Source organism: Heliangelus exortis, chromosome 2 (genome assembly GCF_036169615.1).
Source record: "Heliangelus exortis chromosome 2, bHelExo1.hap1, whole genome shotgun sequence".
Lineage (NCBI taxonomy): Eukaryota > Metazoa > Chordata > Aves > Apodiformes > Trochilidae > Heliangelus > Heliangelus exortis.
The window spans coordinates 90231354-90248075 of NC_092423.1; the positions used below are offsets into that span (position 1 = coordinate 90231354).

Genomic DNA, 16722 nt, shown 5'->3' on the forward strand with positions numbered 1-16722 from the left:
GCTGAGAGAATTGGGTGTGCTGCCATCCAGAGGGATATGGACAGGCTGAGAGGAACAGGACAGAGGCAAGAAGGAAGAACAGAGAGGAACCTCATGAGGTTCAGTAAAGGAAAATGCATATTCCTGCAACTGCAGAGGAATAATCTCAGGCATCAGTAAATGCTGGAGATGGGAGACAAGGGCATGATGCTGAGAAACCTGGGACTGTTCAGCCTGGACAAGAGAGGGTTCAGAGGGACCTTACCAGTATGAGTAGACACCTGATGGGAGGGAATGAAGAGGATGGAGCCACAGTCTTTTCAGTAGTGCTCAGTGACAGGACAAGAGGGCAGAAATTAAAATACATCAAGTTCCATCTAAACACAAGAACTTTTTCACACAGACGGTGGTCAAAAACTGGAATAAGTAATCTAGAGATGCTGTGGTTCCTGTCTATGGACATAGTCAAAACCAGGCTGGACACCGTGCTGAGTGATCTGTGTTTGTTTAACACATGGGAATCGTGGACAGAAAAATAGAGGCATCTTGTTGGTAGCTCTCTGATTAGAGCAAAATTAAGATATTTTTTCCTTTTTCTTCTGGTCATAATGGTCTCTGGGATGCATTGTGCTCCAAATACATGTTTTTACAAGGAGACAAGACCAGTATTGAGGAAACCCCTTCCTTTTATGAGTCACAGGATTCTGTTCATTTTCACTTGGCTGGTTTTAATTTCATATACAAGCATAGATAGAGTAAATGATATGTAAACAAAACTAGGCTGAAGTTACCACTTAAAAAAAAAATCAGATGTTAGGCTTTTAGATGATTGCTTTCTGTCTTTAAATATCTAATACAGTGCTGTGTTTAAGTTTCAGGGTTTTTCTCTTTTCCTTGTTGAGTACCATTCTCCAACCTCAAACACATTGACCTATATTCTATTTCGTGTTCAATTTGTAAAGCAAACATTCTGACAACTGTAACCCATAATTACTTTGGGATGTGGAGGCTGAATTATGTTAAAAAAAACAAGGAGAGGAAAAAAACCAAACCAAACCAAACCACAATGAACAAACTCCTGACTTAGAAAAAACCTTTCAGTTCAAGATTTGCCCAGAGTTACACAGGAACGCTTTCTGTAGAGCAAATGGTTTCCACCAGGTATTGAATAAGCTCTCGTATCAAAAGAAGTTGAATTGACAAAACCCAAAATCTTACTAACAAAAAAACCCCAGGCCCCAGAGCTGCAGCTTTTTGGGAGAAGAAAACTGCCAACAAATCATGAGGCTCTTCTAGGCTGTCTTGAAACACAGCTTGATAAGATGGGTCTATGTGCAGTGAGTTTGAGGGAGGTAGGTTTGGAGACAACTTTATTCCAAGTGGGCATAGTTGAATTGAGATACAATTTCAGAATTAAGATATTTTTATTCGTAACAGAAAATTACTCTATTTGAATAAAGAAGTGCTACAGGAAATAATAAAACCTTGCTTGAATTAGTCGTGCTTTTGGTGGAACTGAGTAGAGCTTCACAGCTTCCAAATGCTGAATCTGTCATGCTTTCCCTTGCTGCCTAATGAAGTTTATGGTGATGCTGTAATGTTAAGAAAAATAATTACAGTAATTTAAAATATCTAGTAAGTGAGAACAGCTCTCTGTTGGCTCTGGTGCAGGCAGCAGGCAGCCCTCAGTGCTGAGAATTTTTCATTTAAAAGAGTTCTCATTGTGTAGTAGTAATTTGAGGTTTCCTCATAGCAGAAAAATCCTTTATTGTTGATGAAAATAAAGAACTGATGGAATTAGGATTTGACAGTCTGGTTTCCTATCAATAAATGAAACTACTGATCACTTTCTTATTAGTCCATCCATCTTCCTCTTTCCTCACTTCTACCACTAGTTTGTCTAAACCAGGGGCTAGTTTTTTGGCTCTTTGCTATAAAAAAATCAAGTCAGGAGCAGCTGGGGTTATGGTGCTGAAGAAAGAGAAGGGCAAGGGATGAAGGGCCTCACACTTGAATCTGTGAGCAGCCAGGGCTTCTTGGCTCTATTGCTCACTGCTCAGCTTTGTTTCCAAATCCAGCAGAAGGCAGCCCCAGCTTTTGGTGTCCAGCTGTGCAGTGAGTGGGATGTATTGCTAATGGTAATGAACTGTAGGAGGGAATTTAATGGATAATGTCTGCATGACAGAGATACAGAAAAAAAAAGGTGTGACTCTGGAGAAAGAGCAAGTTGTGTAAAGGGAAGGAACAACTTGAGGCATTTTCCAAATGGTAGTTTGGACTTCCAGAATGTTAACATAACTAGTAGGTTATATTAGGGTTAACCACGTTTGGTGAAAAGGCCAAACAAATGCACTTCTGGTACTGCTTTTAAATGGTTTATAACAAAACCTGTTTTGAGATGGATACTGTTTGTAACTTTTGTTTAGTCTTAAAGAGTAGTAATTGGTGTAGTGAAACTCTGAAGCTATGTTTTTTTGTGGAAGCTTGTAGGTAATGGTGACTTTCACTTGGAGGAGTAATGCTTAAGTTTACTTTTAAGTGCTATTTTGCATAGATGTAAAGGTTAATCTTCATATTTTGTTGGAAAGGTGGGTTAAATATGGAAACCTGGGTTCCATTTCTGAAGCAATTTCTACTTAAAATTACTTCTGCCTGATTAAAGCAAATTACTTAAAACTGTACCCTATAGATAAGAGAGATGGGGCTTCAGAATAAGTGATTGCAGCCTTAGAAAAGTGGTTTCAGTCTTTGCTCATTTTAACATGGCCAATATAGAGTGTTTATCTGTAATACTCTTCACTCCCTTGTAATTTAATTGCTCTGCCAGTGTTGAATGAAATAGAGCAGGCAGAAATGAACAATTCAACAAAGTAACCATGTATACAAGATAACTTTTGTTGTAATATTTGACGTTGGTGACACTTGAACGTTTTGAAGAGGGAAAGCAAATAATTTGAAGGTTCTGCTTGAAATCAAGATTCTGGAGTTACATCGAGCACATAGCTGACTTGAAGAAATTAAATAATGAAATGTTTAAAGCATTTAAGAGTAAACACTAGGGAAGTCAGCTGCTTTTAAAACCAAGTCTTGAACCTTGGGATGAATGTAAGGTAATGTACTGGTATGTGTCAAAAGCAGAGAAGTTTTAAAAGTAAAATAGAGTTGGGCAGGCTATATTTGCACTAACATGCAATGAAAAAATACAACAAATCAATAGATATACTAAGTCAAAACATGTAATTAAAAGTCCTGCAAGGATGTTTATCTTGATGAGTAAAATGTGATGTTGCAGCACTGTAGCTTAACTTGTAGCAGAGATTAACACTTATAAAAAAAGTTAAACTTCTAAAATACAGATTTTGAATTAAAGTTCTTTTAGGATTTCAATTTGTCACCATTATTGAGATTTCCAGGTTAGAGTTAGATTGCAGAGAAAAAGCAGCTGAGCATAAATAGTATCCTTTCTGAACTAGAAGAATGCTGTGATTTTTACCTTCATTGAGATGGCTAAAAAAATTAGTATTTTGTAAAAATACATCTTATCAAAGTTTATTGTTTAGAAATGAAAATAATGCCCTTTTTTTCTTTAAAAGTAGTGCAAATTCCAAAGAAACAAAAGATAAATTATATAAATAAACATAATGCCTCCTAAAATGATAAAGTCGTTTATCAAACGTCTCTTCCATAATTTTCTTGAGACATAAAGAAAGTGAAAAGAAAGTGACTACACAAAAGTGAAAAGCAAAAACCAACCCTGCAAAAAACCTTCATAAAACCCAAACACCAAAACACAAGCTCCCCAAAAACCAAATCTGATCTTCAGGCCAGTGCTGCCGTTGTGCCAGCACCACGTGCTTCCTGTGTATCTTGCTTGCTACATCTTACAGCTGGGAGCTCAGGTAACAAATCTGAATTAATTTCTCCACAATTACTGTGCATTATGCTGTATATCCACATCCTGGCTTGTGATACCTAAACTCAGTTTGCTCCAGAAGGCAGGCTTTGTGGGGCAAGAGCAAGCTTCCAGGTGTACAGATTGTGTTTTGAAATCCTTTTGTTTGGGGAAGGAGAAGAAGGGTGAATTTGGAGACTTGTACTTGAGATGTTCCTTTGGCCATCCTGGATGTGGTCTGAGAAGGAGGCATTCACGAGGGGGAGGAGTTGGGTGTGTTGGCATTTTATAGCTGTGAGGTAGCTGCAGAGCTTTGAAAGAAGGGTTTATGACCCCAAGAGGATGAAACAAAAGCTCCTTGGGTAGCAAAGCTGTTTCGTGGTGTCCTCTCTTTGAATTTTGTTAGTAAGATGGCTCTGAAAAGCGAACCAAAACCAAACCCGTGCCATTTTTTATCAACAGTTTTATCTACTCGTGGATAGCACATCAGCTCTTGAGCATAAAACCTGTTTTTGCTGATGAGAACAGTATTTTCAGAAAATCCTGTCACTTAGTGAGACAGTAGGATTGTGTCTGGCCCATAGTTCTCTGCCTCCTGGCACCAAATCTTGCCGGTACCCAGATATAAATACATGATAAAATCACTGTACAGGAGGTGAGCAGTGGTGGTTGCTACTCAGGAATTTGTGTCCAGTGGAAAATTAAAATAAACTGCACTTGGTTTAGTAGACTCTTAAAACAGGCTGAACATCAGACTGCTTGTCACAGTCAGGGAGTGTGCAGATGGGCAATCACCACAGTTACACAGGTGCAAGATGATTTTGTATGATGCAGTTACCCTGGATTTTATAATAGTAATAATATAAAATAGTAATATTAACAAAAATAGTAATATAATAGTGATATATAAAATATAATCTTATAACAGAAGGATTTTATAATCCTTCTGAGTCTTTGGAAATAGGTACTTTATCAAGATGCAGGACACAACTCATGTTCTTATTTGTAAGTCTTGAACAAGTTTCTGTATTCCTGTTTTGTTACTTTGAATATGAAATTACCCCATAGTTGTTTTCCTCCCGTTGTCCACCTGTGTGATGTACTGCAGATTCTGTTCTTTCTTTGGGTTTTTTTTCTCTCTCTTTTTTTTTTTTTTTTTTTAACCCAGGCTTTGTTTTATGTTATTTTTCATTTGTGTATGGGTTTCATATATGAGTTTCTTGTGCTGTTGTTTCTTCTTTAATCTGGAGTCACTGAATCAGGAATACCTTTCATATCCACCCCTGTGAGCTTAGCCAAGGCAGGTGAACAAAGATCTCTTGTTGTACACTTTCTCGACAACTCAGGGCACTGTTAATATTGCCCTGTCAAATCAATTTATTTCAGAAAGAGAAGCAGTACCTGTCAGGGGAATACACTGCCTGCTAAGCCAGGGTGCTCCAGGGGAGGCTGGCCAGGCTTCAGAGGCCAAGCTTCATTGCCTGCCCCATCACCTGAAAACTTACAGTTTCCTACACTCCGCAGTAACACGTTGCACTGGGCAGAGTCCTGCTGGAAGCAGACATTTCACAAGGGCCTGGGAATTGCCTGCAGAACAGCCTGTTACGTTTTAGTTACCCATGTTTGAGGTGGGTGTTGATGCAAGTTGAAAAATGTATTTTAAAGTTCATGTTAGGGTATAGTGTCTGGTGTGTGCTAACTTTCTTTTTTATTAAAATCCTTTCTTTTGGAGTCTGAACTGTCTTTGGTCTGACTCCACAGAGTGGCTTGCTCAAATACTTGATCTGGTTTTATTCCTTATCTTGCTTTGTCACTCTGTGCCTGTGTCTGTGTCTTCAGAGAAAGCTGAGCATTTTTCTTCGCAAAAAAAGAATAATTTGCAGCATGATTAAGGTTGAAATAATATGCAGATTTTACCTGGAGAGTTACTGATAAAATATTTCCCTTGAGGCTTTTTAAGTCAGGATGTTACCATGGTACAGGAAGCACTGAGTGACTTAAGGAGAACAATTAAATAATGAACAAAACATTGCTCTCAATTCATCATTTGTGCATGTTCCTGTTGCCATGAGGGCTCAGGTTGAGACTGGGCATCCTCAGGCCATCCTATAACTGCCTGTTGGAGGTGAGAGCAATATGAAAGTGGTGGAGTCTTTGATGGTACATTACAGCTATGAAAAGCCTGTTTCAGATTGGATTAAGACTCATTTAAGGTTGGCTGTCAGCAGCAGAAATGTTTTTAACTCCACCAGTTCAAGACCTGAGTAAAATACCCCGTGGTGTCAGGATCTCCAGAAAGCCCAGGGAGTGCTCCTGGCTGCCTTCCTGGCTCTTCCCTCCCTCTCCCATTTTATCTGGTCACTGCTGGAGTATCTCTTCAGGATGGCAGGCAAGGAGGCTCCATGTAGTAACCATTTCCTGCAGCACTGGTAGGGAACCTGCTGTTGTGGTTGTGTGGCTTATGAATGTGATGGGTAGTTGGGTTTGTCTCATCAATAAGATTTGGTTTGAAAAATTGCCAGTGGGTTATGGAGCCTGTAATATTTGATGCAAAATGCTAAGAGATAATCCCTGTGTTTAGGAGAATGCTATTTTTTAATTATTTTTTTTTTTTAGCTTGATTTATTCAAGTGGATATTAAAATCAAAAATGAAAAAAACCACCAAACCCCAAAACATAACAAACCTCTAAACCTGTTTTAAAATACTTGTCTCAAAAAGATATAGCCCCCCCCTCCCCCATCTGATCAGAAATGTTCATTCTCTGACCATTCTCTTAAGTAACAAAACTGCTCTGGCCTTGGTCCAAAACCAATCTATGAGTACGCCAAAAATGTGATAAATGCTAATCAAATGTAAAATAATGAATCAGCTGTGAGATTTCATTATGGAAATTAAACATCATGCAAACTCTTGCCTAAGGAAAATAAATTGTCAGGAAAAATACTAATTTTCATGTGATAATTAAGTTTTCTTTGTCTTTCATTTCCATGTTTAATAACGTTTCAGTTTCACTTCTTAACAGGAATTTGCTGTGAAAGCCATTTCAAGCAGGGTTTAATTTATGGAATTGCCACTCTCACTTAATTGTAGGAAAATAGGACTGGATGTAGGGAGCAGTTGTGCTGCTTTTAAGGGTCAGAAAGATCTAAAATGTTGAACAGCTAACTTTTCAATGCACCTTGCCACAACCCTTTTCAGTGAGTATGCTGCTTTTCAGTGGTATGATTGCTGTTTTCCTTGCCACTTTTGGAAGAGTGTGTCAGTGAATTGTTAGGAAATCTCCTGCAGTGTGGCTTCTTGGAGAGAAACTCAGTGGAATGTTGTAGGGACATAGGCCTAAGGGTGAAAGATGAGTAAAGTTTTTATATGATTAATTCTGAAACCTTAGTTTGCTGGGTGTGCCTGGTGAATTTTCCTTCCAGGTCTTTTTATTTGTTGACCTCCTGTGGGTATGCATTGAATTAAAAGGGATCCCTCCAGCATACTGTGTCTAGCATCGTGTGCTCTCAAACATATGGCATAGCCCATTTGTAAACTACCTCAGCTCTGTCTCATGAGCAACAAATCTCTTCTGCATTTCCCCTCTCATAAACATTTTCCACCTCACCTGCTGTACCAGACAGCTACGAGCATCATTAGGGTTTGTTGCTGTTTGGTTGTAGTTGTTTTCCTGCAGCGGTTCTCACATCTGTTGTATTTTTAAGTGACAGTAATATTCCTCTCCAGGTATAGTTTTGCCACCTATGGTGGGTTAAGTCCTCTCCATTGACACTTGTGGGACAGAATCTCTGTTCTTTGTGCAGTTTTCCTGTGCCCATTTTTACTTTACCTTTCGTGAAAACGAACAACTCCTATTTTGCACAGCATGTCAGAAAGCCTGAGTCTTACAGAGTATTGAACAGATGATCAGTACTCTGATCACTCCTATTGTGATTATTTTTCCATCCTCAAGTGACATTTGCCCATCTTATGGTAGTATCACAAGCACCTTGTGGTCACGTATTATTAACAGGATTTTCTCCTCATTTCCAAGTGTGAACACCCCCAGCTGCACACAGGTTTTTTTTGCCTCCACACACGTGACCCAACGCTTTCCTTTCACTGATTTTTTTCCCTATCTGTTACTCATCAAACCCAGCTGATCTTTTCTATAGGTTAGTCCAAGCCTCCTGTCTTGGCAGGGTTTCTCAACTCTGAGCTGTCAGCCGACAGATTTCATCGGTGTAGCTTTACCTTTTGTCTGAGTTTTACCCCTTCAAATACTAGGTCAGATGGGTGTCAGAGTTTGTCCTTGATGTGACAGTCCCCGGTAGTAACCTCTGTCTCAGCTTGACTTTATTTCTTGACACTTGTGGCACGCAGATGTTCTGAGTGTGTTTCTTGGCACTGTTCCAGCGTACTTAAGTTTTTATCACTTTCAAATTGCAGAAGCACTGCTGTATCTGGGATGGAGCGCACAGTTCTAATATTATTTCATTACTAAAAAAATGCGTAGAATTGAAGGGTATTCAGTGCAACAGTATCTATAAAATTGTCTTTACATAGTCCTGTTAGTCAAACAAAATACTTGCACGAGTGGCACCTGCAGTGCTGATTGATGTGAGCAATGTCCTGACAGTATTATCATCTGCCAAGCAAATTTGTTAAGGATCCCCTGAATTTGGCCAGCTTATATATGGCTAAAAGCATGTGTGGCATGTAATTCTGAAGAAGGTTGAGTGCAGTTCTGTATTACAAATGATACTGACTTAGCCACTGGCATTCATGTTATTTAGGATTGAGTTTTCATCTCACAGGACCTTGAGCCAGCAGTTCTTTTCCTCACCTTTCTGTTCCTTGGAGTCCCTCATCAGCTGGAAATGTTGTGGACTGTTACTTTTGGCACAACATGTGTGGTGTTTCCTGTTTTGTCATTATCTTTTGTTTAAGTGTCTTGACCTGCCCTGATACAAGCTAAATCTCAAAACCAGGACACTATCACAGAATTGAATCCCTCCACTCAGATCATTCTGTGAAAGTTTCCTTTAGCTCTTTCTTCAGTCAGCAGAGTATCTTACAGGAATGTTTTTTGCTTAGTCAAGATATTTGTAAAACTTCGTGACTTAAATTCTTCCCTCAGATGCATGATCTTGCTGTTCTCTTTCTGTTTTCCCTTAATCACTAACAGAAGGTTTAATTCCTCCTGTTTTGGTTCTTCCAGCATCCTTCTCTGTAGCCAGATGTCATTGTCATGTCAGGCTAATGGTTGAATCGTGCACTCCTGCTCTGTGTCTGCTGCTTTCTGGAGGGTTCAGTTGACACTCGGGTGGGATAAGCAGAGGATGTAAACAGGGAGGTCATCCAGGCTCTTGCACTACTTTGCAATTTATGTAAATTATTGGAATAAATTGAAAGGAAAAGAAGAACAGAGAAGACCATTTGCTGAGGCTTGTAGAACAGCTTACTAGCAGACTTACAAGAACTTTGGTTTCTTCTCTAGGAAGCAGGTAGCATTTCATGGGATCTTAGTCAACTCTTTTTTTCCTTTTTTTTTTTCTTTTCTTCCCTCCCCGAACCTGGTCATTCTTACCAATATGTGTTAAAAAATGACAATAGGAGTTTTCAGTTCATTTAAGAAGTCACTTTATTTTTAAAATCTCTTTCCATCATGCCTCTGGGCAGCTAATAGTTTGCTGGTTCCTGGATGATGTAAGCACCGTAAAGTCTTTTGTCAGTTCATAAACCAAGATTTTTGTAGTGTTAACATTTTGTAACATATTAGAACGTGACATTTTTGGTAGTATAGAGGAAAATAGGTTGTAAATTGTTCTTCCCTACTTTCTTCTTTGTTATATTGTTTCTCTGCTCTGTTCCATTGTGATTCCTCTGTTTTATGCTTGCTAAATTTACTTGTGTAGTTTTCTGAAGCTCTTAGGAAAGGCATGTGGAGGCTCAGTCTGGTGCTGTAGCTGTATGGAATATTTTTTGCCACATGTGTTCTTATAGGTAAAATGAAGAAAGCCAAGATCAAAAACCTAATGTGTTTTTTTTTTTAAAGAGACCTCTAGCTCTTTAAACACTGAAGAATTTATGTTGATAATGTTACTCTCACATGCTGTCAAGAATCAATATTTTGAGACAAAGCTGCTGTGTATCCCCTTAGGTACTTTGAATTTAGGTCTGTCAACAAAGTATGACTATGCAGTGAATGATTGCTGCTTGCATTTTTAATATAACTTTGTTTTATTAAAACAGATGATCTGTCACAGCTTGTCCACTATACCTTCACAAAGTCAGTGTTTTGACATTCTCCAGACTGGCATCTGTAAATACCTGGTAAGTACCATTTTGTACCATTTTTAGCAGTCTCATTAACCCTCACATCCATTTGTTCCATGTATTTCATGTATAATTTCAGCATGTTTTGCAGAAGCTTTCAATAAGATTAGTGGAGTTTTAAGAAAACATCTAATAACTGTTAGTGTCCAAACTGGCATGGATTTTTTACTGTCATTTGTGAATTATTCATCTTGTGTTCAAGCCAGAACAGCTGTAAATGAAAGGCTTCTTGTTTTGATTTAGTTTTCTTTTCAAAAGAGTGACTGGCAGCTTTAGATGAGTTTTACAGTCTGTCTTCTCCATCTAATCCTGAACACTCACAGAGCTGAGGATGGGGATGGTGAAGCCAGAGCTGGGTAACCAAATTTTAAGGGACAAAATAAGCAGTGATGCTGGTGCTGAGAGGGAGGACCTGTCTGTCCTCCTGCTGAGATGATTCTGCAATCTAACCAGTGTCCACAGTTCCCTGTACAGAGCCCTGCTGAAAAAGTACTGGACCAAAGCTTCCACAGGGATTTGCTTACCTGTAGCTCTAGTCTGGATTTTTGGCAGTAGGTGTTGACTTCAACTGCAGAAAGCAGTTTGTGCAATCTTCTGCCTTCTCCCTTTGAGAGGAAGCAGTTCAGGGTATTTTTATAGTTGATTAGACTGCCACCCAAGATACCTAACTGGATGATGACACCTTAGAGGAAAGAAAGGCACCATCTATGCAATGTCCTACAGGGGGATGTGTTTGAGCAGTCTCATCTACTGGATTTGTGTAAATTGAAATGTCTGTTCACATCATCTTTCTGGCTGGCTGGCACGTTTCACCAGCAGCATTGGCTAATTTGATCTTCAGGTTGCTTCTTCATATGCAGGCATCTATCTCACTGTCATTATTTCCTTTTTGTGGTTAGTCAGGAGCAGAATTGGGGTTTGTTATTTACTGCCTCGTTGTCCTGTAGCATTCAGCAAGGTCTCTGTGGTAGTTGCAGTCCATCTTCTGTCATGCAGGAACCTCCTCATCCTTCTGCCTCTACAGCTGGCTGCTGCAGGGTCAGCTTGGGACAGTGAACTGCACTTGTGGCCTTGAAATACACACCTGGTGTTTTATATTAGGAGTATTTAAAAGATTGAACCCACCATTGTCCTTTATCTTTTACATCACGAGTGATCATACCAATGAAATACTTTCCACATTTCTGTAGCTTGTACTTTATTGATCTTTCTCTAACATTTCTAAAAGAAACAGCTGAACCCTACTTTTCTGTCACCTTAAAACAATGTACTTGCTGGTAAGCAACTTGGGCTACTCTAAAATTCCTTAAATTCTTTTTTATAAGATCAATGGGGCCATATTAGCCACGGATAGATGGTTTTTTCCAGTTTTACAGGACAAAAATCTGGGATAGTTACTCAATAGCACTTCAAAATGTTAAACTGCTTTCAAATCCACTACGTCTATGCAAAAGGGAATTTTTTTCTAAATTATTTGTCATGCCTATGAAATCCTTACTCAATATGATGTTCTCATTTTAACAACAGAAGAGTATCACCCCAGTTGTCAGCCCACCAGATGTTTCATTAACTTTCATTTAACTCTGCTCATAGTGCTCCCCTTCCTGTTGAGCCTCTCAGATTTCTAAGGGGACTCACTGACAACAAACCAGCAGAAGCTTTTTTCTGGAGAGTAAATGAGAGTTCCCTTCTACCTCAGTGACTGCTCACTGCTGTTTCAAGACACAGAAGGGCTGATCTGTCCCATGATATGTGCTTAAAAGGAAAGACCTGTTTTGTTCAAAAGGTTCTGCTTGTGCCTGTACTTTCTTCCAGAGCAAGGCTCAAAGCAGTGGCTTTCTTAAATACATATATTTGAGATGAATTATTTAGAGGGGATGGAGTGAAGATGCTGGTTAAACCTTCTGTTGGTTTGGGTGTATATTTTCCTGAGAAAATAAGAGATTTAAACGAATGCAGTAGTGTGTAGAACTTGAACAGAAACAAAGTAATATGTGTCATGATATGAAAGATTCATTCAGCTCTAGACATGCATGGATACCAGCAAAAAACCTTGTGTTTGGAGTGATGAACTTGGGTTTTTTATTTGTTTGTTTTAATACAGGTTGGATTGGTTGTAATACCTGATAGCACAGCTGGATCTGTTCTTTGTGCCATAAATAAGCTCTTGGATCAAGCTTGCATCCTCAGTGAAAACCTGCACAAGTTCTTAGCTTCTTGCTGTTACAGTCTCCTGTACTTTCTGCTGACTTTAGACAAAGAGGATGCAGAACATGTACAGAAAAGGTAATGCTGCTTTTCTTACCCTGTTAATTGCACACACACAAGCATTAAAGATGTAAAAGGAAAGAATACCCCCTCATACATCCCCCCAATTTATTTGGTTGTCAGTATTTTGCTTACTTCAGAACAGTACTTGGATTTAAGAAAAACAGATGCAAAGTTAGCTGGAATGATTCCAAAAAAATAACAGAAGAAAGCAGCATCTCTAGTTAGATGTCATCCTGACTCTAGTAAGGTGGATATTTATACCTTAATCTTTAGCTTTAGCCTTTAGTTTCATTAGATGCATTGAAAAGCAACATGCAAAGGATTTGGCTTTATAAGCTTTTACTTGTAACTGACTTGATACTTTGGCTCTAAAAATTCAGGCATCTTTTTATAGCCTGCAAATCCATTTGGTTTAAAAAAACAAGCTGCAGATACTAGATTTAAATAAGCTTATCCATATAACAGAAATGTCTTTAAACTGGTTTAGCTGCAGATTTTTTCCTCTTAACTATTCCATGTACAGCAAAGTTCCTTAAAGCATACTGAAAAAATTAAGATATGCTTTTAAAGCCCAAGTCCTCCTTCACTTACTGTATTGCAATGAGTTGCACATCACAAAAAAATTATTTCATTGTCTGATTTCTTACGAGTCTTAAATATTCAGCTTTATCTGAACAATGTCTGAACACAACCTTCTTCCCAGCTGCACTGAACAAGAAATGACACTGTGGAAGAGCTTCAGCAACATTTGTAGCGTCAGGGCAGGGCCTTAGATTTTTTTTTTTTTTTCAAGTGCTGTACATAATTTTAAAATATTTTCAAGTGCAGCATTTTCTTGGTACAGGTTTTCTGCCGTGGCACTAATTATGGCATGACTGAACTCTCCCAGAGGCCCATTTCCTTGCGCAGCTGTGAGGGTAATTCACAGAAGGTGCTGCCCTCGATCATTTCAGTTTTTGTTCTCTTGCCCTCTCAGGGACATGCTGTGGGGATCGTGTATTTCTGCATTAGCACTCCTGCCACGACTGCTGAGACTGATGCTGCAGAGCCTGCAAGTGAGCAGGATCTGTCGGGAAGAGCTGCCGGTTGTTGCTCAGCTGCTTCGCTTGCTGATGCAGCACGGTCAGCTCAGGAGCCATATGATCACAAACGAATTTCTGGTGCAGCAGATTATCAAGGACATTATGGTAGGAAACTTCTCCTTGTCTCCCACTGATTACAAGAGTGTACGAGGTGTAAATATTATTGCAAACACGAAGAACAGATGTTGAGTGAAACACAAGTTAATGGTTGTCTTCTGTTTGTCCCAAAAGCCCGGGTTGTGTAGGGGTGTGCCCCTTGTCCCAGCTCCTGTGGCCTTTGCACTGATGGGACAGCCTGAAGTTTAGCTTGCACCCAGTCTTGTGAGCCTGCACCACAGCTGGCTTCCTAACTAAATACACTGGGAGTGGAGTGTTCAGAATAGTTCAACCCTTCACGTGGGTCAAACCAACCACAGGATGGTTTGGGTTGGAAGGAACCTTAAAGATCACCCAGTTCCAACCCCTCTGCATGGGCAGGGACACCTCCCACCAGACCAGGCTGCTCAAGGCCCATCCAACCTGGCCTTGAACACTTCCAGGGAGGGGGCAGCCACAGCTTCCCTGGGCAACCCCTGCCAGTGTCTCACCTACATATCCTGAGGGAGAGAGATCTCAAAATAAAAAAGGCTTTTCTCTTTATTGGAGCAAGGGTATATGGGTGTTTAAAGATGTTACTGTATCAGTCTTTTAAATATGTACAGTGCAAAGTATATTCTCTTTCAAATACTGCAAACCCCAGTGCTTTTATTTACATTTCTAGGGCCCAGTGGTTTTGAGACTATTGCAGTTAATTCTCTCTTAGAAAAAAACAATCTGAAACTGCCTTTGCACAAAGCTCTTAATTAGTTTTGAGCACAGGGAGTTTGTATGTCCCACAAGTTTGAGTAAGTAACCTCCCCATACCCATGCATAGCTGTTAATGGGTCTGGTACCAGTAACAAGACCTCAGTGGTGGCAAAAGCAGATGCAAGCAAGTAGTGGGCAAGTTCTCTTACAGAGAATGAGGTGGTTGGTTGCCTTTGGTGTTGAAAATGCCTCAGTCAGCTTGTGCCATGTTCCCCTGTGGTGGGTCGTGTTTGTTGTTGAGATTTTTATTTTTTTTTAACCACATATGAATGCTAAGGAGAGTGAATTACTGGAGCAGGGGCTGTGCTGGGCTGTTGGTAGCAGTTCTGCTGTAGACCAGGATATTGGGCTCTCCTGCTTGCGTAGAACCGTGCTTATGAGCATTTTAATTGACTACAAACTGCAGAATTGGAAAGTAAGCAGCCACTGTAATTGAAAGTAAGGAAATCACATCTGATGTAACTCGTACACTTCATAAGGAAACGCTGCCTTAGCATACCAGGCAGTAACACTTTATTATTTTGGCTTTAATAGCTGAAATGTATAAATGAGAAGAACAGTGCCACTGTCTGCAGGTGAACAGGGTCGTCTTGTCTCTTTACAGCACACCTGATGAAAAACAAAGTAAAGCTTTGCAAGTGCTGCTGGTGAATCTTCATTTTGCCTTTTTTTTTTTTTTTTTTCCCCTTCCTTCTAGACACTGAAGAGTGGTGAAGTCCAAGAGCAGTGGCTAACAGACCTTCATTACTGTTTCAACATCTACCTTGCCTCTCACCCCCCGGGACCTGGCCCTATAAACGCAGTGTATTAAAGAGGTTGAACTGCATTTATTGTAAAGCATTTACTTCTATTTAGTTTTGAATGGAAGACGTTGGAACAAAGCTTGTCAATTTTTTTTTGTAAGTGAAACAGAATAAAATTTTACAAAGAACTGCACACCCCTATTGCCTTTCTTTTCAAGCAAGCAGACATTACTTGGAAGTTGGTGGTAGAAGATATGGTGACCACAGTGAGTGAGTTAAAGAAAATCTGGTCTCGTTGAAGCTTTAGGTGCTTGCAGAGAAACAGACATATATTGATTCCAATATTATCTCAAAGCATTGTATTGATTAAAAAAAAAAAAGATCAGAATTACATAATACCAACTAGAGTAAAAAAATAGAAAGCAATATCCTTGGAAACGAGAGTAACATTTTTTTATTTTATTTGAGTTTGTATTATAAAACACTTTGTGCAAGGTAAATACTGTAAACTGGCAACTTCAAAGCTTTTACAAGAAGGCGGCTTCTTCTAGAACAGGTTCCATCTTTTCTTGCTTTCTGTGCAAATTCTTCTTTGTGCATGTATAAAAATAGCTATTTATATGAAAAAAAAAGTTGATAATCTCAAAGGGTAGTAAACAAAACCAAACAATTTCCATTGGCTGTGGAAAGCAATTTATATATTGAGGACTTTTTGTCAGCATGTCTACTTTTCCTTCCAAAGCCATAGCTAGCTGAGAAACAATTGTTTCTTCACTACAGAAGTGGAGCATGAAGGCTGACCACCTGTTCCTGTGTAGATTGTGAAATACATTTAATAAATTTGAGGTGAAATTGAACCACAGTCTTTCAGAGGTGTCACATCTTTAGTACAGTTTCCTTCTCCTTTGAAACTGTGTTTAATGAACACATTAAAAATTCCTGCTTTTGACAAGAGACAACTTTGGGAACCCCTGAAACACAATCCTAATGCTGGGCTTAGTGTTTAATTTTCTGTTTCCAAATAGGACTTAATCCTCAGAAAATAAAAGTAGCATTTAAAAAGTAATTTATACACAAAATAAAATCAGTCCAACTCCTCAGAAGTCTGCTTGGCACGTAATGCTGAAATAATACAAAGTTGAAAATGTGTTCAAGTTTAGTATATTGTACATGACTTGTACCTGATGAAAAATAACACTTGTATCGGAATGGGCCCTTTAAATTCTAAATGTTCCATTTTGCTTAGTGCTTGAGTCTTGAATTTTTTGATTTTGCAGCAGTGCTTTGTCTCATGTTGTACGAAAATTGCTTTGATTTTCCCATGTTCTCCAGCAAATTAACGCACTGCAGGTTGTTCACTGAAAAAGAACAAAATTATTTTTGATGAGTAACTCTAGTGGATAAAGTTTCATCTGCACTGTGTTCTAGGTGTGAACCTACCAAGGAAAGAAAGAACACTCCTTCTTCTGACATCTCTCTGCTGATATCTGTAAACAGAGTACAGTTTCTGGGCCCGCGGGTACAGCTTACAGAGAGCAGCACTGCACGTGTTTAACTCGAGATTCACTCTTGTGAGTGAGTGCAGGTTT

At 39.2% G+C, this 16722-nt stretch overlaps 2 protein-coding genes across 4 annotated transcripts in view; one reads left to right on the forward strand and one right to left on the reverse strand.

Annotated features, from left to right (window-relative positions):
• The window catches only part of TEX10 (testis expressed 10), a 54403-nt gene extending 39077 nt beyond the window's left edge, over window positions 1-15326 (forward strand). Inside the window, exons 12-15 of the mRNA XM_071736950.1 lie at window positions 10108-10188; window positions 12296-12477; window positions 13439-13649; window positions 15088-15326. Of these exons, the coding sequence (XP_071593051.1) occupies window positions 10108-10188; window positions 12296-12477; window positions 13439-13649; window positions 15088-15201 (588 nt within the window). The 3' untranslated portion in view covers window positions 15202-15326. The remainder of the gene's footprint in view (window positions 1-10107; window positions 10189-12295; window positions 12478-13438; window positions 13650-15087) is intronic.
• A 246-nt stretch (window positions 15327-15572) lies between these two features.
• INVS (inversin) overlaps window positions 15573-16722 on the reverse strand; it is an 85580-nt gene continuing 84430 nt past the window's right edge. For 2 of the 3 annotated variants that reach the window (XM_071736948.1, XM_071736949.1), the window contains one exon: window positions 15573-16491. In XM_071736948.1, coding sequence (XP_071593049.1) covers window positions 16376-16491 — 116 coding nt within the window. In that variant the 3' untranslated portion in view covers window positions 15573-16375. The remainder of the gene's footprint in view (window positions 16492-16722) is intronic. The other variant, XR_011724452.1, reaches the window with a different exon arrangement.